Here is a 19281-nt window from a genome sequence, read left to right as displayed (position 1 = left end):
TCGTGCAGAATCTGCGCGGATAGGTGTGAATTGTAAGGGGAAAAGAGAGAGAGAGAGAGAGAGATGCAGTGGATTGAAATGAACTCTGAGAGAGAGGAATTAGTTAAGAATAGTAGATGGAGGAGAACGAACTAACAAAAGGCGGCCGAGTGGGAATCCTGTTGCCTAACCAATAGGGAGTGGCGAGTGCTTGCAAAGCCTCATCGCGGCCCAGCCACAGCTCCCGTTCTGCTTCACCATTGGTTGATTTGGGTTGAAATTAGTGTTGAAGATGCAGTGCCGCCGTACTGTATTGTCAAGCCCCCGACAGGCAACCGCCATTCCTGGCATCCTGCCCACAGCCCACAGCTAAAATCTCCACCGGAGCGGGCCAGGAAGGCACGTGCACCACCACTTTATCCGGCTGACTCAGCCATGTGGCGGATGTTTCGCGATAACCACATCTGCTGCACCCACAGTTACTATAGTTACCAAGTACTACTAGTTGGAAAGGTATCCAGTTATCACAGCTTGCCCTACGGATACACAGGCACAGTTCATGTCTGCTTCAAAGTTGATATCTATCTAATTATCGCAATTGATGTACATAGAAGAACGAAAGACTCAGATGGCCAACGCGACAGAAAATGGGAGCCTAGAGCACTTTGGCATGACTGATGCCTGATCGGTGTCATCCTGTGATGACTCTCCGAGAAACACCTCCCACGTCTCGTGCCCGCTTCTCACGGAAATTATGCAACCGTTCGCCAATGAGGTAAACATCATCGCGGATATTCACTCTCCAAATTTCCACCTGCCGCCGGACCAGGTAGACGAGCCACGCAAGCAGACTGGACATCAACGTGACCGGATACGCATAACGGTATACCTTGAACTGCACATCTGGAGTACCATAGAACACTGTCATGTTCAGGAAGAATCCCAGGGAGAGGGGAACCAACACCGCAATCACAGTGAGAAGAGTGACGGGAAGCAAGACCCCTCGTGTCGCGATCCTGACATTAGGCTTCAGCCATCCATCCCTGAAAATGGCATTCAGAGCAGCGGCCTGACGGGATCGAGAGTTCCACAGAACAAACTTGACAGCCATTTGAACATACAACACGCCAAGGGTCCAGTCCTGGATGAAATGGATCACATGCGCCTGAGGGCCTCCCAAATAGGTGTGCACGGGCACTAATAGGTAGAGCTCCATAACCAAAGCGAGAGCGGATGGGAGCATGACTGAAAACGCGGTGAAGAGGTAGATCAGTCGGACGACATCATAAAGAGCATTTTTGATCCCCAGGAACACCTGTTGGGGCGATTGCAGGTAGACAGCCAGACGCTCTTTGGCCATAGCAAAGTAGGTCCGGCTGTAAAATCCGATGTAGGCAGCAGTACCGACAATGCTCAAGCCAGTGGAAAAGGCATAGATATCATTCATGGGCCGGTGGGGGAAGCTCAAATTCATGATCTTTCGGCCAATGATCAGGGGAAGAACAGTGATGCCTACACCGGTAGCTGCAGCAAACAACCAGATGAGGAGGATGAAGGCCGCAATCCGGGTCCTGAAGTTTGGAGGCACGTAGACTTTCGTGAACATCTCATTAGCTCGACCATGCAATCCCTGATCCGTGTCCGGCAACCCATCGAGTCTCTCGTTGTTTTCAGTCACCTCCACAAACACACGATTACCCTTGGGAATCCTGACCTGGTCCGAGGCAGGAGCTCGGACGTATCTACCATCGCGAATAAATGATCCACCATGGATCTTTTCATCGGTGTCGGCAGTCTGACTCCCGCTGACAGAAGAGCTGTCCGGATGTACTTCGGCCGCTGAGAACAGTTCCCACCAGCTCCGTCCGACATAATGACCCTCTTCGTCCGACTGCTTATCTCCGAAAAAGAAGTTGGTCAGACGTAAGAATCGGGCACACTTGTGAAACCACCAATTATAAAGTCCATGTAAGCCATCAGATGGCTTTAGAGATCGGATAGCAAACGGCATCACGAAGTTGTAGAATAACAGATCCACAGGAAATTCCAGTACAGGCACCGTAGCGGACCAGTGAATTGGAAGAACGCCATCTAGGCCATAGTATAGCCCCCAGACGACACCACCTAAGCAGACAACAACCAGTGCACCATACACCAGAGCACTGAATGCAATTTTCCGCAACTGGGTAGTGATATTCCTTTCTAGAACATCACGCACAGGGTGGAACGTTGGGTCATCGGGATCACGGATAAAGTCTTGCGAGGTTGTCAGTACAGGCCAGAGGACAAGTACAAGGAAGTGACTTACATAGAACACCACTCCTCATGATCTTTCGACACATCGAAACGAAGAGAGCAAAGTGGAACATATAGCAGGTACCGATGAACCAATGCACAAAGAGCGATGTCATAGGCGAAGACGCTGTGAACTCAAGGCGTGATGCGATGGTGGCATTCTCAAATAAAGGCAATAGCGCAACATCGAGTAATGAGCCGCAGTAGAGCGGGAACACGATCATCTCGATCCCAATAATTAAGATCACTTTCATGACTCCTCCGCCCTGGTGGATGATGTCCGCAATGAGGCCCTCAACTCTCTGGCGGCGCTCCGCTCCTGAGAGGAAATTTGTGATCCGAAGATAGAGTAGTCCCACAACCGATGCCAGTACATAGCCCAGCAGAATGGCAATGACCCGGTCCTTGGTATCCCAAACAGCTAATTCTTGAGATATGTTTATACCGCTGGCTGATGTCCCGTTGAGACCAGCCATGAAGACATTCGTCTCATTCGAGGTGTAAAGAACCTGGTGCCCAAAGCTGTATATCTGGTCACGTGTTTGGGCTATTAAACTAGCGAAGTCGAGGTTCTCACGACCAAGTGACAAGGCTGCAGGAAGCCCATCCGACAATATCCGAAGCGGAAAATCGTGCAAAATAAATTTTCCGATGACAAAAATCGCCCGGGCGAGATAAGATATGCGTGCCTGGTGAATCTTGAGAGCGTGGTGCGAAATGACAGAGAACATGGGAACGTCAGATTCGTGAAATACGAAAAACGATTGTAGAGCGTTCCGTAGACGGGTACTGCTGGCATCAATGAGCGACAGCGAGGCGCTAGTCACAGACCTGGTCTCGGGGATCCAATTGGCCACAGGGGCAAATGCAATGAAGGGGCCGAGCAAGGTCTTGCATGTTAGACTGCCCCAATACATCACATATCCCAGACTACCAATAAGGGTATCGAGCGCAACATCGGCGAATACGGATATAGCAGTCACTGGAACACCGACAATCAAATGCACCGGGTTTGCCAGGAGAACAAGAGCAATCTTGCCCCAAAGATAAGGGAGCCAGATTCCGATAGCAACCGTGAAAGAGATCAAGAGGGCACTAAAAACCCCGTTCTGAAGAAGACCAAAAATGGGGCCTTGCATACCAATGAGCTCGAGGATCCCCTCTAAATCATCACCATCTTCGACTGCATCGAGGTCGTTGCCATCGATACCAAGGTCCTGCATAACTCTCTGATTATCTTGCGCGCCATCGTCAGCAAATTGTCTGTCATTATGAACCGGGATGAACGGCGCCTCCAATTCAGCATCAATTGCATGTTCGTCATCCTCCTGAGGCTGGTCCTGATCCTGATCCTCGGTCTCAACATCCGCCCAAAACCAATCAAATAGTCTAGTAATGAAGCTTTGGCGGTGAGTATTCGAAGGCCGGGCAGTTTGGGGGGTAACCGGGGTGTTTTCTGGTAGAGCTTGGTTGTTCACGGGATCGGTTTGACGAGGAATGGACGAGCTACTGTCATCATCGGCTTGAATGACGTCGTCACTTGGGTTTATGGTCTCCTGGACCGATTGATGCTCAGGAGCGTGCTGGGCAACTGATCTAAAGCCATCAAAGTCGGGGTGCCGTTCTAGCCTGTCGATGTCCGCACTGCCTTCGACCGCATCTGCAAAGCTCCAAGGCCTGGTGCTTCCTGATGGGAAGCCGCCATCGACGTCGAAACGCCCAAGGCTCGGAAGATCCTCGGCTCGAGTCAAACCAGCACCATACTGAGTGCTTGAAGAGCCTTCACGGGGCTGATCCCGTCTGGACAAGTCTTGGCCTTCTTCGTTGCGCTGGATCTTGGTCATCGCGTTGACAATCCAACCCAGGTCATTTTGGCGACCTTCGTCACGTACAATTCGCAAGACCTGTTCAGGGTCACCATTACCCCTGTCCCAAAGGTCTCTGAACGTGTCCACGCCGGGCCAGGTCTGTGGATATGGCTGCTCAGAAGAGAAGTCCAACTCTGCTTCGCCATCACTCTCATTGTTATTCTGGGGCGATCGCGAGGAGCCGAAGGCTTGTGACGCTAAGGCGTCAGAGCCATCGCGTCTGTCCGAATGAAACGGCAGTGTCCTAGGAAATTGATCTCTGTCAGCCGCAAGGTCTGCCGGTGTGTCCGGGGCACGGTGGATGTCATCTCCCATGGTCTCCTGGATTGCGGCGTCTGGTTGGGCATCCTCTGGTTGCGGAAGGGCGTCTTCTGCAGGCTCCGCATCCTCTACCGGCTGGTCCTGCCGGTTATTCGCTATGAGCTGGGCGGCAACTTCACGTTCTCCCTCGGCAATGTTGGCCATCGGCTGCTGCTGTACGACCCATTCCCGGATGAGGAAGATTAAAATGAATGAGATGACGACGAGTAGGGTAATCAGTTGGCCCTCTAGTGTATCAATGATAATGTTGTTTATGGTAGGCGATGGCGTCAATGTATTCAGGAACTTCACGTCAGACAACCAGGAAGGGCGTCTGGAATTGTGTGTCGTGGTGGTCATGTTTGGTTTTCCTCCCATAGACCCAGTGACCGACATTGCAGGAGAGAAAAGCGCCGAGAAGGACTTCTTGATCAGTGTAAATAGCAACGGTTCACCAGCGGCAAAGCCGAACATGGACGACACTGGAGACTGGACCGACGAGACGTCGGCGGAGTTGGGTTGCGTAGTGGTCGATCCGGGCATTCCTGCAGCGGTTTGAACGGTAGTTGTAGTAGTAGTGACATTCGTTATAACAAAATCTAGACCAGGTTGTTGGATATTATCAGCGCCAGACCAGCGGCCATCTGCGAGCCAGAAGAGAGCCCTCCAGATTGCTCTCATGGACCACGGTAACCAACCCAGCCAGACAAAAGCGACTAGAATGAACCGGAGCCATGTAACGACAGTACGAAAGCTATGAATGATAAGTTGTTTGAAGAACAATGGAGCTGGCAAATTCTGGGGCATGTTGGGATCGTATAGTTTGGTAAAGCGAAACGGTGTCTTGCAAAGTTCGCAGTGCTTTTTCTGGGAATGGGATAGCCATTCTACCAAGCAAGCTTGGTGGACGAACTTGATGCTCCCGCTGCATTTGCAAGGATAGAAAAGCGGCTCTTCCGGAGTTCCCTCGCCGCGGCATATCCGACAGGTGTCCGGCTCATCGAGATCCCTCTCTTTTCCTTTGTGGTTTGTGTCATAGGCTGGATCGTTCATGAGGTCGGGGAAGGATGCTGAGCCAGCATATTCGTGGGAGAGATTGTTGGCAGATTCCATCTTTAAGGCCAGGTCCAAGGCGACGACCCTATCGTCCTTCAGTGAAATTACTCAAGTGTCATGTTCATCAACTATTTGAGACCGTCGAGGTGTGTTCGGACTCTGGTGTCTGCTTTGGAGATGTGCGAGACTGTCGAATGTGTTCGTATGACACAGTAGGCTGACTTGCCTGAGCGCAGGCCGATGGTGTAAATACGCGACACAATCAAGGTCTGACGTTTCGGGGTCAAAGTAAGGTGTTTGTGGTTGATTGTTAGGATGATGTGATGATGCGGCACATCAAGTTAGGACGGGCATGTTGCCGCAATGGGACTGACTCAGCCACTGCGCCACACAAAACATGTTTCTGATTGCCAATAAAGAGCTGTCATGAGGCAAATTAGGGATTATTAAGGCACCAACAAGTCAGTGTGGCCGAGTGGTTAAGGCGTCAGACTCGAAATCTGATACATTCGTGTGCACAGGTTCGAATCCTGTCGCTGACGAAACTTATTCTTTTTTTCTACCTCATTTGTTACTATCTTTCTACATTAATTGGCACAGTGGCCTCTAGTCAAGCTCTTCATTGTGGTATAAGTGAACTCTCGGAGGCCGAAATTTACGCTATGTGCGCTTCGTCGATCATTGGGGTAGTATAGCGTAACTGCTTCGTAACCCAGCTGAGGTTCGCGTGACATCTGGCTATGAGGTAGTCGACTTGCTCATGCGGCTGTGTTGCTATTCATCATTCATGCTATATTTCGGTGACCGATTATGAACTTGGAGGGTGGATTCAGCGATGTACATCAAGACGTGTGGGTTCTTATGGTCGAGATTTGGTGATTACGAAGAATAGTTACCACCATCCCCCCCACCAAAAAACCCTCCTCCGCGCGCCCATCTTAATAATATATATTTGTGATACCAATCATGCCTGTCAATGTCAGCGGCGGGTCGAACCGCGGCGCTCAAAACCTGTCATGTCGATAAGCACAACAACATACCAACAACTCGCCATTTTGCATTTGAACGAGCTGACACGACAAAAGGAATCTGCAACCGGATCAATCAAAAGGGGAACAGGGAGTACATCTGACTCGACAGAATATTTAATCAGTAGCTCTATGGAATCTTCGTTCTGTTCATGCAAGATTAGCCGGCACAAAAAAGTTCTGACAATCGTCAGCGGTAGGATTCGAACCTACGCCCACGAATGGAATTGATATCTCCTTAGCCAAGTGAACTAAGGTTCGAGTCAATCGCCTTAACCACTCGGCCACACTGACGTCAGTTGTGAGAGTTGCTTTCATACCAATATATATAATGCTCTATGGTTTCTTTTAGCTTGACCATACATGCTGTCACGGAGGAAGAATGAACTTTAAGCCTACAACTACTGCAGTAAACAGGTAACTAAGTATATTCCGGTATGTTATTTTATCCCGAGATAGACATATTCCATCTGTACACCCCAGCAGATAGCTATTTTTTTCCATTGGTACGCAATGCGTTCTCAAGTATGCATGCTCTTGGTAGTTCAGATGCAGATGATACGGTACAGTACTGATGATCGAGGCCAAGAGCTGCCTGCCATCTGGGCCCAGCGAGCGCTGATCCCGAAGTCACGTCCTGTAAAAACTAAAAAGAGCCCCAAGCAGACGCCACACCTTGAGCCATGACCTCACTGCCATCATTGCTGCTGAGCGTTCGCTTACTTAACCGTTTTATAAGTAGGTTAGTTAACTAGTTATTCTAAGTCTACATTGTTATCCATCACTTCTTGATCTCGCATCTATCTGTACCACCATTTGCCTCTGCCGCGCAACCGGAAAGATCGCATTCTGTGATACGTACTGTGTACTCACAATCACAGTCTAACGTGCATAGGCCCCTGTGCCAAGACTCGCCGACTCCACCGCGCGTGCGGATTTCTACAGGGTCTCAACTGTCGCTTCCGAGAAGAGCTACACCTGCCATTCCTCATACAACCACCAGAAGGGGGACTTTTGATCCGTCGAAAAACCTCGGTACCTTCGCGTGATGGTATAGGCCTGGGACCTCAAATATTTCATCTCCATCCTGGTCAACTCACACGCACAACATAAAACGACAAGATACTTGCCAGCCGAAGCACTCATTGCAAAGGGAGACGAGGCGATGGCCACCGCGAAGAATGGCTTTGTGGTGGTTGGAGTTAGTCGTCCTGCGACGACACTTGATAGCAGGCCCAGGCAAAGGAGAAGGAATACTGTCAGATGGACGATTGGTCTAGTGGTTCGGTGAGTCCCACGCAATTGATTGGATTTCTGCGTCCGCAGCCGCACGTATTCTAACCTTGAGACACTGGCCTTGTTCTCTCCAACAGACTCTGTATCTGGTATGCCTTGTTGACGCCGTTTCTTCGTTGTCCATCCCAGCTCTCCGATTTGGATGGAACATCACCCCGGGTTTGCAAGCCGTACCTCATTGCTCGGTCGCACGTCGAGCCTCATATAACCCCGTATTATAATGCTTACGGTGCGCCCTATATCGAGATGGCTCGCCCGTACGTGCATATTGTCGACGAAAAAGTCTATACACCCACATCTCGCGTCGTCCGCCGTGGTTATGAATCATACGGAGTGCCCGCATTGAACAAGGCGCAAATCTACGGCCAGGAGCAATGGGAGGTGCAAGTGGTCCCACACCTGAATGCGGTCAAGGACAAGGTGACTACACTGTACATCTCGGAAGTCTACCCATACATCCAGCGTGCAGAGGAAGTGGTCATACCGCCGTATAGGAAGGCCAGTGGCGCGGTTAGATCCGTCTGCGTCGACTATCTTCTACCCTTTGGCGCCAAGTACCAGCCGTTCATCGGAAAGACATATACGTCAGGCCAGCAGATCCTCACCACCACGATTCTGCCCAATGCCCAGAGCTCATGGTCAAACACCATTCAATTCATTAGGGGAACTCTGTGGCCGAAGATCGCCAGTCTCTACTGGGAGAATGTCGAACCACAACTCGTCAAAATTGGTGAGAGACTTGCCAGCTATCGAGAGGGAAAGGGCCCTCGAAATATTGTGGATGAGGCCAATGCGTGAGTATTCATCTTGGAGTGCAATTGTTCCGCCGTTTGCTTACACCACGGCAGGAGTTTCCCAGAGCAATCGCTTCCTGCTTCTTCGGCCCCGGGCACTACCTCGATAAGAAGTACCCAGTATGAGACTGTCACCACATCATCTAGAACCGAGGTACCTCCACCGCAGCCGACACTCTCGGCCGAGGAACAAACAGCTCAAAAACGCGAAAGAATCGAAAGTGATCTACGTTTATGGCAAGAGAAGTTCTCCGCCGCCGCCGAGAATGGTCTCGAAAGCCTCGAGGAGCATCTACAGGGGATGGTCAATGATTACCTATCTGGCGAAACCCTTGTATACGGCGAAGAATTGGTCACGGGGCTGGGAGCGGTTGTAGAAAATGAGATTCTTGCTCTCAAGCACCATATCAACACCCTTGCTGAATCTTTGCCCTACGAGAACCTTCCTAAAGCTGAAAAGGCTGCCCAAGAGGAGCTGCTGCGGAACGTCAAAGAAGCTGCTATTTCCATTCGAGGCCGTGCACACGCTCTGCGGGAATGGCGCAACTCATTTGAGAATGAGTTGATGTGGCGCGTCCATGCAGCAGTCAACTCTACACTTGATGTTCTTAACAATGTTCGCGACCTCGGATTCCAAGAGGTAGGCATCCGCTGGGCATCCATGGACGGTATAACCTACAAGGACTGGGCGAGATACCATGCTCTCAAAGCGGAAATGGAAGATTGGAAAGAACAGTTCGTGACCTATGGAACCCAGCATGCGAAACTCGAAGAAGCGATCTCTGCGGCAGAGGAGGTCTTGTCGCGAGGCATGGATATTGCTGAGAATGCTGCGAAGGAGCTTGCCAGGTTGCGGGAAGTCGGCAAGTGGAAGATTTCCGCTCGTGAAGCAAGCGACAACTTTGACATGAGAAACGACCCCCCGCCTTCACTGCCTGAGCCCGCCTTTCCTGAAGCAGAGACCGCTGATGAGAACAGTCGGGACAAGACATCCCAGACAGGTACCGAGGATCCTGAAATCGCAATTGGCTCCTTAACCGGGGTTGAAGATGAAAATGTTCAAGGCTCTAACAGTCACGGTGTCTCCGCTGAATTTGTCGCTGAGCAACTGGATGATCCAGCTACTGTCGCAGGCACAGGCAGCAGCTTCGATGCCTCTAACCAGGCGGCATGGGATGTGGCTGCGGCAGTACTCTCTGCCCAGCAAGCGAAGGAAGGTAATCTCGGCTCTGAAGAGCAGGAGGCCATTGAGAGACTCATCTCAGGGCTGCTTGTCGGCAAAGACGCCGAATTTGCCGAGGATATCATGAATCAACTCCGCGCCATCTACAAGGCACCAAGATCCTCTTCGGCATCATTTTCAGCCTCGCCTTCGGCGACACCTTCGACACCAGTTAGCGTCGCCGTCGATACTTTGTCAACAACAACAGCCACACCAGTTGTCGAAGAAAGCAGCCCTTCAGCTTCCATGACGGCCGAGGAAATGGTTTCCGAACCAATCCCTGCTGCTGCTGCATCTGACATGCAGAACTCAGTCCACGAACAGCAAGAGATCTTTGAGAGCTCCCAGAACCCGGAGGGTGTGAAAGCAGCTCTAGAGAGTGCGGAGTCTCAATACAGCAGCTTGACTTCTCGTGCCAGTGATTTTGAAACCGCCGCAGTCGAGACTGGTGTGGACGATGCCGATGATCAGACCGAGAGCATGGAAGACGACATTGAGGCTGAATTATGAAAAGCATGACCCATACGCTTGTTTTTGCTGTTACCACAGTATTTGATTTTCTTCATTTTTGCTATGCATTTGCGTTCGATATCCTCATGTTTCTCTGTTCCTGAGTTTCGCATCTTGTCGAATCGTGAGCTTGAATATTCCCCACATAGTTCCTACGATTGTGTTATACGACCAATATATTGATCTATTTCATGTAACACGTGGTACGGTATTCTCGCGTGTTCAGGGTTTCCTTATCACCCGTCGTGGTTGGCTTCCTTGCTCATAATATCTATCTTATTACAGTCCTGACATAGACCTCGTGTTCGATGCTCGATTAGACATAACCAACTTTTCTTCTATACAAGAGGGAAACGCACCAGGATATACCGTAGTGCTCAACAGATTCTAGTTTTGAGGCTCATCCACATAATCCTCCAATAGCATCATCAAGTTCATCACAACCGCCAGTGTGACCAATCAAGCCTACTACTCAGCTGGCTCACCGATACTGCACCCGCTGCCCTCCTCGCTTCTCCAACTTCTTCCGCCTCTTGCTCTCCGGCGCATCGGCACCATCCAGGCCGGCGCCACCAGCCCCCATGCCCGCCAAACCGCTCCGCATGCCGGTGAACGTGGTGTAAGCCAGCCAGACTGAGTACAGGGGAATCACCCCCCACAGCCACCAGGCGCGGTCTCCAAGGAGGCAGACGGCTCCGATGCAGCCCCAGGTCCAGTAGAGGACATCCCACATGTACTCCGTGAGTCCGGCCGCGCCGAGGTCCTCCCCGGGGGAACGGAGAGAGCCATCGACCGGGTTGTGGCGGGGCCGGCCGAGTCGGTCTAGGTAGAACTCAATGAGAAGGGTCGGGACGGCGAGGAAAATGTAGGGTTTCAGGGCACGGGGGCGGTTGAAGGTCCAGTGAAGGGCGAGGAAGAGGGCGTGGAGCCCTAGACTGATGAGGTGGGTGCGGAGGAGGAGGGCGGTGTTGCGCGCGGCGAGAGTTTTGGCTGCTTTCTGTAGGATAGAGTTAGCGCTTTTGAATGCTCTATCTGCTAGATATTGGGAAGTGGGGAAATTACCTGAGCCATGATGGTGGTGGGTGGTAGGTGGCCTGTTCTCTGATGGAGTATGGTTATGGTCGGATGATGACGGTCGCGTGGGTGAAATGATGGCAGGCGGAGGGTCGTGGTTGTAGGTGAGGTTGCAATCAGCGATAGGGGAGTAAGGTATTAGAATGACCTTTTGCACTTGGGAGATGTTGTAAGTACTCCGTATCAGCAGCAATGCGGCATAATCACGGAGGTTGCGCCAGTCTACTACTTAGACTACGTTAGTAGTTAGTAAGTGAAAGGTGTTGAACGCGGATGAGGGAATGGGCGTTGCCCACCACAACCGGACAAGCGCCCGCCCGCCTCTCTCCACCAGCCACGCTTTGAATTGCTTGCTTTCCGCCTTCCTTTCCTTCGCCCCCCCCAAAACATCGCATGGCCGAAAAGTAGCGTCGTGACGACACGGTCCCTTGCCCCCCCCCTACCTTAACCTCCACCGCATACTAGATCCCACTCACTGCTCATCCAGCTTCGGCTAGTGCCATAGTCAGGCACTGTTCATGCTCCACCTTCTGTCATCGTCTCCCTTTCGCGCGATATGCAATCTGATCTCCTCCTAGCATCCCTCTGAGCCGCCCCTCTCACTTTCCAACACGGCGTCACGAGTCTATTGCCTCTCGCGGGAGATCATCGACGTCGGCTCCATTAGTCCTCGCCCACACCTTTCTCGACTTTGCATAGCTATTGGGAATAGGGAAGGAGGAGGCTTCGTCAAGAGGTTTTAGGCAGGGACAGGTCCTGCGACACGCCATTGCGCTTTTGAGGAGTCCCGGACTTTGGTGGCTATTGACATCCATCTCACCCATGCAGTGAGAAAAAGCCGATACCGCGCCGTTCTTACCTCGCCTTTATTCTCGCGCCATCCTTCCCCCACAACTCGAGTCTTACCACATACCACTTACTGCTCGACCTGCCTAATGATTTATCGCTATTGAGACGAGGTTTCCTTTTATTCTTCCGACCTCCCTTGCACAGGCACTATCTTCTATCAGATCCACCTAGGATTGCGGGCTTCACCCTCCCTTTGGATGAAATCCCAGAGAAACCATGTCGCCATCTACCGCTCACATATCGAGCCAACTGCGGCAATTGATATATTATCACCTCGATAACAACTTGGTGCGAAACGCGCTATTCCTGGCCGGCCGGTTGCACGCATACGAGCCTCGCGCATCCGAAGCGTCCTATTTACTCGCTTTGTGCCATCTCCAAAACGGCCAGGTCAAAGCCGCATACGATTATAGCAAAAACTTTGGATCACGAGGGACGCATCTTGGTTGCGCGTATGTATTCGCGCAAGCTTGCCTGGATCTGGGCAAATACCTTGACGGCATCACGGCGCTGGAACGAAGCAAAAGCCACTGGGCTTCCAAAAATCATTGGAGTGAGCTTGCTTGAGCCCCCCCCCCCCCCCCTCTCCCTGTTGCATGGTCTTACCACGTGCGATGATATTCGGGATGGGCTGACCTTTGTTTTCAACGAACCTCTTTAGACAAGCATAGCGAGACGCGCAGACAACATCTTCCGGATGCGGCAGCAGTTCTATGCTTACTGGGTAAGCTGTGGCATGCTCACAAGCAAAATAACAAGGCGGTAGAATGCTATGTCGAGTCGCTGAAGTTGAATCCGTTCATGTGGGACGCGTTTCTGGGCCTCTGCGAAACTGGTGAGTGACGGAGTCTGCAACTGATTGGGGCGTCACTTGCTGATTAGTTTACAAAGGGGTCAATATCAGAGTCCCTAATATCTTCAAGATGAATCCAGAGTTTCATGCCTTAGTATCATCTTCGTCGCAAGAGGATCTGGATATACCTTCTGAGAAGACGATACATACTAGCGGTCCCCTGCAACCGCAAGCTAAAGCGAACTCGAGCATGGATCCATTCACATCATTAACGTCTCGAAGCGACACTGCAGCCACACATGGCAGTTCAGCGCTTTGGGAAAAGCTAAATGGCAGCACAGTCAGCGTCGCTTCAGCAGGGTCCGGCACGGCTCCGGCAGTCCGGGAGGGCACTGAGACTCCCGGAGGTCAGACTAGTGAGTCGGACGAGATTCGTGGGCTCAATAGGACAGGTAGCGGCGAAGGCAAGTGGGACCCGCCCCTGGCGCCTGCTCGGAAGAACAGGACGATTCACGCAATTGGCGTCGACCATACGATGGACTCGCCACCAAAGATGAAACCGACCGGGATCCGGCCACGGACGCGGACACGCGTTGAACCAGAAGAGCAGAACGGCTCACATCCAGATAAAGACGCCGTCAACGGCGCTCGTGTGGGCGATCGCAAACGAAATGTTTCAGGCCAAGTGGCTCACCCTTCCTTGTTGCCGCCTTCCGAGCCAGGGGCACCGCAACGGCGGAGCGTTCGACTCTTCAATCAGATCAAACCCACAACTAGTAAATTAGCTAATACGACTCTTGGGGCCAAGGATGGTAGGGAGCTCAAGAAGGTCAAGGCCACCAGCACTAAGAGTCGCACCGCCGCAGGCGCAAATCTCAATCGTGTTGTGAGCGGTTCCCGGAAACAACTTAATGAAATTCACGACGGTGAAGTTAGGGAGCATCGATCAGGGACGTCGGCGTCGAATGGCGTGCATCATCCTCCTGCGAAAGGAACGCTCCTAGAAAGGTCAAAGGCGATGGAGGCTCTGAACTGGCTGCTAGAGCTCTTCTCGAAGCTCGCCTCGGGCTATTTCGCCCTCTGCCGTTACAAGTGCCCCGAAGCCATTCAAATATACACAGCCTTGTCTCAAGGGCAGCGAGAGACCCCTTGGGTGCTTTCGCAGATTGGGAGGGCATATTACGAGCAAGCCATGTACTCAGAAGCGGAGAAGTACTTTGCTCGGGTCAAGGCCATGGCACCGGCGAGGCTAGAGGATATGGAAATCTATTCGACTGTCTTGTGGCATCTCAAGAGCGATGTGGAACTGGCATACCTGGCTCATGAGCTTATGGAAATCGATCGCCTCTCACCTCAGGCCTGGTGTGCTGTGGGTAACTCTTTTTCTCATCAACGTGATCATGATCAAGCCTTGAAGTGCTTCAAGCGTGCGACGCAGTTGGATCCTCATTTTGCCTATGGATTCACTCTACAGGGACACGAATATGTGGCCAACGAGGAATACGACAAAGCTCTGGATGCGTACCGGCATGGGATCAGTGCCGACAATCGGCACTATAATGCCTGGTACGGGTTAGGAACGGTATATGATAAGATGGGTAAGCTTGATTTTGCCGAGCAACACTTCCGCAACGCGGCCACGATCAACCCGACCAACGCTGTGCTCATTTGCTGTATCGGTCTGGTCTTGGAGAAAATGAACAACCCCAAGGCGGCGCTCGTCCAGTACGGTCGTGCTTGTTCTTTGGCTCCTCATTCGGTCCTTGCTCGCTTCCGCAAGGCCCGTGTGTTGATGAAGCTCCAGGAGCTCAAGCTAGCGCTGGCAGAGCTCAAGGTCCTCAAAGACATGGCTCCCGATGAAGCCAATGTTCACTATCTTCTGGGCAAACTCTACAAGATGCTACATGAGAAAGCAAATGCCATCAAACATTTCACGACCGCCTTGAACTTGGATCCAAAGGTATGTATCTCGTGCCCCTGCTCGTGCATTGGCACGACTAATCTGGTTTGCTGTAGGCGGCACAATACATCAAGGACGCTATGGAATCCTTGGATGACGATGACGAAGACGACGAGGATATTGCATGATTGTACCATTGCCGCTGCTGTTTCTGAATTACTCTCATTTCCATCATTGTACCTTGTTAGCCTTGTCCTTCAGCCTGCAGTTGTTTTTCTCCGAGCCCAAATTGTGGCGTGGGATCATCATTGGCGAGGGTCGGCGTTTGTCTTTTCCTGGATCAAAATTCGTGCAAGCTTCAGCATTCTATGGGCGTTTGCCGGTGGGTTAGTTGGTTAGAGGGCATCTTCCTGCATCGGGGATCTCGACGGGTGTTTTCGAGGCTCCTGGATATTGTATCTTAGCTTGGAGGGAATTGTGGTTGAACTGTGAAAGAAGTGATAGAACCACCAGTTAGTTGATTGGGGGTTCTGTGAACATAATGGGGGCACGACGAAAGTATTCTTATGGTGGTGAAGTTATTATTATTATTATGATGTGCTATCCTAGTATCATAGACTCATAGGTAGTTATAGTAAGTACGTAGTTTGAAACCCTTGAGCCTCGGCATCTCCACCGCAGGCAGGGTCAAAGGCGGTGAGCGAGGCCCAAAGTCAAAAAAAAAAAAAACCCGACGGGAAACTGAATTGAATCGAGTTGTTGAGTCTTTCGCCTTCCTCTGGTTGATTTTCCCCACATTCGATCTTGTTCCTGGATCGAAGTATCCCGTGATTCTTCTCTCTCTCTCTGACTCGACTGTGATCCATTGAATTCTGCATCTTCCTTTCCCTGTTTCCTTCCCCAATGCTGGTTTAACTTCTCTTCCCGGAACTCTCGCCTGACCTCATCATCCAACCCTCCACCTCCTCCCCCTCCAGCAGTTCCTTCCCCAGCCGTTTTGTTAGGTTCGTTGAACGCGCCCCCTCCCTCCCTCCTCCTCCCCCCCCATCATCAGGGCCAAGAAGAAAATGATATCTCCCCCTTTTTTTTTCTTTGCATATCATCGCTCTCCTTCCACTGATCTGAACGCCCCTAAAACTTTCGTCTGACTCAATCTTCCTAATGCAGAACCATAGTCTTAATTCCGACCAGCCGTCTTCCTCTCTCCGTCTCGTCATGTCCTTCTTCTCCTATGTTGCCTCGGGCATCAGCTCGTTTGTAGTCGTCACACTTTCGCTCTTCGCTCTCGGCCAGAAAGTCCCTCGCGCCGCATTTGTTGCTCGCTGTTTAGCAGCCTATGGCTCGCTTCTCCTTTGCGCCACCTACGGCGTAGTGGCCTCGATCGTCTTGCGCCTGGTCGGCTACGGCCGTATCTCGCAATGGGCCACGGCGCGCAGTTTCAAGTGGGTGATGCGGTATACGACGGGGGTACAGTTCGATATCGTTGAAGGTGCCGAGCACCTCTCGACTCGCCCGGCTGTGTTCATCTCCAACCACCAGTCCGAGCTGGACGTGCTCATGCTGGGTGCCATCTTCCCTCCCTACTGCAGTGTTACGGCCAAGAAGTCGCTCCGCTATGTCCCCTTCCTCGGCTGGTTCATGGCTCTGTCCCGGACGGTCTTCATTGACCGTGCCAACCGCGAAACCGCTGTCAAGGCGTTCGACAGCGCCGCTGCCGAGATGCGCCAGCACCGCCAGAGCGTCTTCATCTTCCCCGAGGGTACCAGAAGCTACTCAGACAAGCCTGAGTTGCTGCCCTTCAAGAAGGGTGCATTCCATTTGGCTGTCAAGGCTGGTGTGCCAATCGTCCCCGTCGTCACGGAGAACTACTCCCACGTCCTGTCCCCTCGCAACATGAGGTTCAATGCGGGGACCATCAAGATCAAGGGTGCGTGGTCTGATTTTCTCAACAAGTCTTCTGTGGATCTATAGCTTTAGTGGGTGACTAACACACATATAGTTCTTCCTCCGATCAGCACCGAGGGCCTGACCCCCGCCGATGTCGACAGTCTTACCAAGTCTACGCAGGCGTCCATGCTCAAGACTCTTCTTGAACTGTCCGAGAAGGACAAGGTGGCGGTGGATTCTGCTGTCGCCAATGGCACCTCCACCGCCCTCGAGATCTAGATCTCTTGTCATGACGATAAAACTACTATCACGATTGACCACGACCAAGAAGCGCACCTGCATCCGAAACCCCTTGTAAATCGCTGATATCCTATGCCCGCGGCTTTCTCATTACTATATCTTTTTTTACGATTCCACGCCCTCAACCGATGATATCATGCAATCGCTCACTGCGCCTAATGTTGACGGCGCTGGCTTGGGTGACCGCTCCAGACTAGAAGAGTTTTTTTCTTCTCGCTCCCTATGTATCCTCACCGTCTCACGCGTCAATATCATATCCTCTGTCTCTTGCCATTGATCTTTATTCTTGTGTCGGAGCAATGCCGCTTTCGCTTTTCTGAAAGGCCTCTTGGAACCTAACCTTGGGGGGAAAGGACGATTGACGGAAATGGTTGGCTAAGGCAGAAGAAGGACGCCACGCATTCAGGGGGTAGAGGACTCCTAGAACTGAGTGGTATTCCAGGCACTTTGTATTCATAGACTGAGACCTTTCCTTCTAGAGTGTATATAGAATTATTACCGCTCTCTGGTTGAGGTTGCCTGGTATAGTACTTTCGACTGTAATGTCATGTCTCACGACCGAATTCAGTCCAGACAGCGACACCTCCCTTCCGCACAAGGCTGGATGTCTCGTTCAATATCGATTTCCCGCAACGGCTCCCACGTATCTTGAGCGCCCGTGTCGCTCCTCGCCCCAATGCCTGCCCCTCTGGCCGCTGTCGCAATCAAATAATTTGTCTCGAATGCCACGATCTCCAACCTCACATCCTCCACCGGTTTCTTGTTCAATGTCGTCCGCACCCCGGTGAACGGCTCTCCTACCCGCGCCTGACCCGGGCCCTGATCCTGCAGCAGCGGCTCCGGCGGGACCACCTCCGCAAACTCCAACTGCCGAAGCCACGGCGCCAGCAGCGCCTCCCCGGTCATTTTGATATATGCCTCCTTGAGCGCCCAGTACGCGTAGAACCCCCGGTACCGGTACTCGATCTCCCGGCTTGCTGCTGCTGCTGCTGCTCCTCCTCCTCCTGCTGCCTCATTGACGACGGACGATGTGTGCCGCAGATGCAGATTCTTGATGGCGGCGATCTCGTCCGGCGAGAATACCTCGGCGAAGATGTCCACATAGTCGTTGAAGGTTCTGACTGGGTCGTCGTCCTGAGCGGCGTTGCGGGCCGAGGGTTGCCGCTCGTTGGTGCAGGTTATGTCTATTCCGACCTGTGGGATTGTTTCTCGTGGGTTGTTGTTGTTGTTGTTGTTGTTGTCTGTAGTAGCTGTGGCCGTGGCTTTGGGATTGGGATTGGGATTGGGATTGGGATTTGACAGAGGGAGGGTCGTCCCCGCCAGCGCAACGAGGGAGGCTTGGTGGCTCACGTTGAATTCAACGCTAGGGAGGATCTTCTTCTTGTTGTTGCTACTACCATACTCGGCGAGGAGAGCGGGGCTGGGGATAAAGCAGGGCCGGCGGTGCGGGGCGGCCGTGCGGCTGAGCGTGATCTTGTCCCAGGGGATGCGGCAGCTGCGGTGGATGAAGAGGTATTTGAGGAGGTTGGAGGCCAGCGACATGTGCTTGTCTTTCAGGTGGTAGTAGCGCAGGATGGCGGTTTGGTCCTCCGGTTGCAGGGTGGCCAGGAGGGGGAGGTTGGCGGGGTCGTTGGTGGCTGTTAGTGGGCGCGTGTCGATGTACCATCGTGTTAGGTTTGTTGGAGTGGGGTTGCCGGCATCATTGGAGGGGCTGATGGCGATGGTCATTGTGTCGGGCTTTGTGGGTAGTTTGTCTGCAGGTGGTGGTGGTGGTGGTGGTGGTGGTGGTGAGATTTGGTTTATTTTGGGGGCGAGCGTGATCAGTGGAGGTATACGGAGTACTATCGGCACTCTAGTGGGATGGTGGATGGCAGAGTCGATGGAGGAGTGACTGGGGTTCACTCTTGCGATGATGTGCGCAATTGCATGGAAATCCTCTGACTACCTGCACTTGTTCGAGTAGAGGCTGAAAGAGTAGAGGCTGAAGATTATGTTCGATCTCAGGGCCCAGTGGATGCACAGCTAACAATGCGATCTCGAGCTGAATCGCAAATTGCCCGATTGGGTATGCCGGCCTGCGGGGATATCACGTGGTGATAAGCACGGCCCGACTGTTAATCCAGGCCCCCA

The 19281-nt window shown here is 52.2% G+C and overlaps 6 protein-coding genes, 1 non-coding gene and 1 pseudogene across 8 annotated transcripts; 4 read left to right on the top strand and 4 right to left on the bottom strand.

Annotated features, from left to right (window-relative positions):
• Positions 1 to 495: 495 nt before the first annotated feature.
• On the bottom strand, positions 496 to 5801 carry BP01DRAFT_317667 (E3 ubiquitin-protein ligase SSM4). The gene is made up of 2 exons (XM_025572613.1): positions 2288 to 5801; positions 496 to 2235 (listed from the first exon to the last, which is right to left on the bottom strand). The coding sequence occupies exons 1-2, from the start codon at positions 5553 to 5555 to the stop codon at positions 671 to 673; spliced, it is 4833 nt and encodes a 1610-aa protein (XP_025431847.1). The 5' UTR covers positions 5556 to 5801; the 3' UTR covers positions 496 to 670.
• A 158-nt stretch (positions 5802 to 5959) lies between these two features.
• On the top strand, positions 5960 to 6040 carry BP01DRAFT_t145. The gene has a single exon. It is a non-coding gene; the product is annotated as a tRNA-Ser (tRNA).
• A 698-nt stretch (positions 6041 to 6738) lies between these two features.
• BP01DRAFT_t126 lies at positions 6739 to 6820 on the bottom strand (annotated as a pseudogene). Its single transcript has one exon. The product of its transcript is annotated as a tRNA-OTHER (tRNA).
• A 635-nt stretch (positions 6821 to 7455) lies between these two features.
• BP01DRAFT_397696 (uncharacterized protein) lies at positions 7456 to 10348 on the top strand (the record flags this gene model as incomplete). The annotated part of the gene is made up of 3 exons (XM_025578514.1): positions 7456 to 7813; positions 7900 to 8616; positions 8731 to 10348. The coding sequence occupies exons 1-3, from the start codon at positions 7692 to 7694 to the stop codon at positions 10346 to 10348; spliced, it is 2457 nt and encodes an 818-aa protein (XP_025431846.1). The 5' UTR covers positions 7456 to 7691.
• Positions 10349 to 10547: 199 nt separating this feature from the next.
• BP01DRAFT_422923 (SND2/TMEM208 family protein) lies at positions 10548 to 11682 on the bottom strand. The gene is made up of 2 exons (XM_025579597.1): positions 11411 to 11682; positions 10548 to 11345 (listed from the first exon to the last, which is right to left on the bottom strand). The coding sequence occupies exons 1-2, from the start codon at positions 11417 to 11419 to the stop codon at positions 10830 to 10832; spliced, it is 525 nt and encodes a 174-aa protein (XP_025431845.1). The 5' UTR covers positions 11420 to 11682; the 3' UTR covers positions 10548 to 10829.
• An 805-nt stretch (positions 11683 to 12487) lies between these two features.
• BP01DRAFT_295122 (anaphase promoting complex subunit bimA) lies at positions 12488 to 15152 on the top strand (the record flags this gene model as incomplete). The annotated part of the gene is made up of 4 exons (XM_025571805.1): positions 12488 to 12824; positions 12933 to 13106; positions 13163 to 15024; positions 15081 to 15152. The coding sequence occupies 4 exons, from the start codon at positions 12488 to 12490 to the stop codon at positions 15150 to 15152; spliced, it is 2445 nt and encodes an 814-aa protein (XP_025431844.1).
• Positions 15153 to 16179: 1027 nt separating this feature from the next.
• Positions 16180 to 17130, top strand: BP01DRAFT_382047 (1-acylglycerol-3-phosphate O-acyltransferase SLC1; the record flags this gene model as incomplete). Its single annotated transcript, XM_025577346.1, has 2 exons — positions 16180 to 16891; positions 16964 to 17130. 2 exons carry the CDS (start codon positions 16180 to 16182, stop codon positions 17128 to 17130), a joined length of 879 nt encoding a protein of 292 aa, XP_025431843.1.
• Positions 17131 to 17377: 247 nt separating this feature from the next.
• On the bottom strand, positions 17378 to 19148 carry BP01DRAFT_356077 (4'-phosphopantetheinyl transferase family protein). The gene has a single exon (XM_025574856.1). The coding sequence runs from the start codon at positions 18877 to 18879 to the stop codon at positions 17716 to 17718; it is 1164 nt and encodes a 387-aa protein (XP_025431842.1). The 5' UTR covers positions 18880 to 19148; the 3' UTR covers positions 17378 to 17715.
• Between the last annotated feature and the right edge of the window lie 133 nt (positions 19149 to 19281).

The sequence above is a fragment of the Aspergillus saccharolyticus genome (assembly GCF_003184585.1).
Source record: "Aspergillus saccharolyticus JOP 1030-1 unplaced genomic scaffold BP01scaffold_12, whole genome shotgun sequence".
Lineage (NCBI taxonomy): Eukaryota > Fungi > Ascomycota > Eurotiomycetes > Eurotiales > Aspergillaceae > Aspergillus > Aspergillus saccharolyticus.
This window is presented reverse-complemented; position numbering and strand designations above follow the sequence as displayed.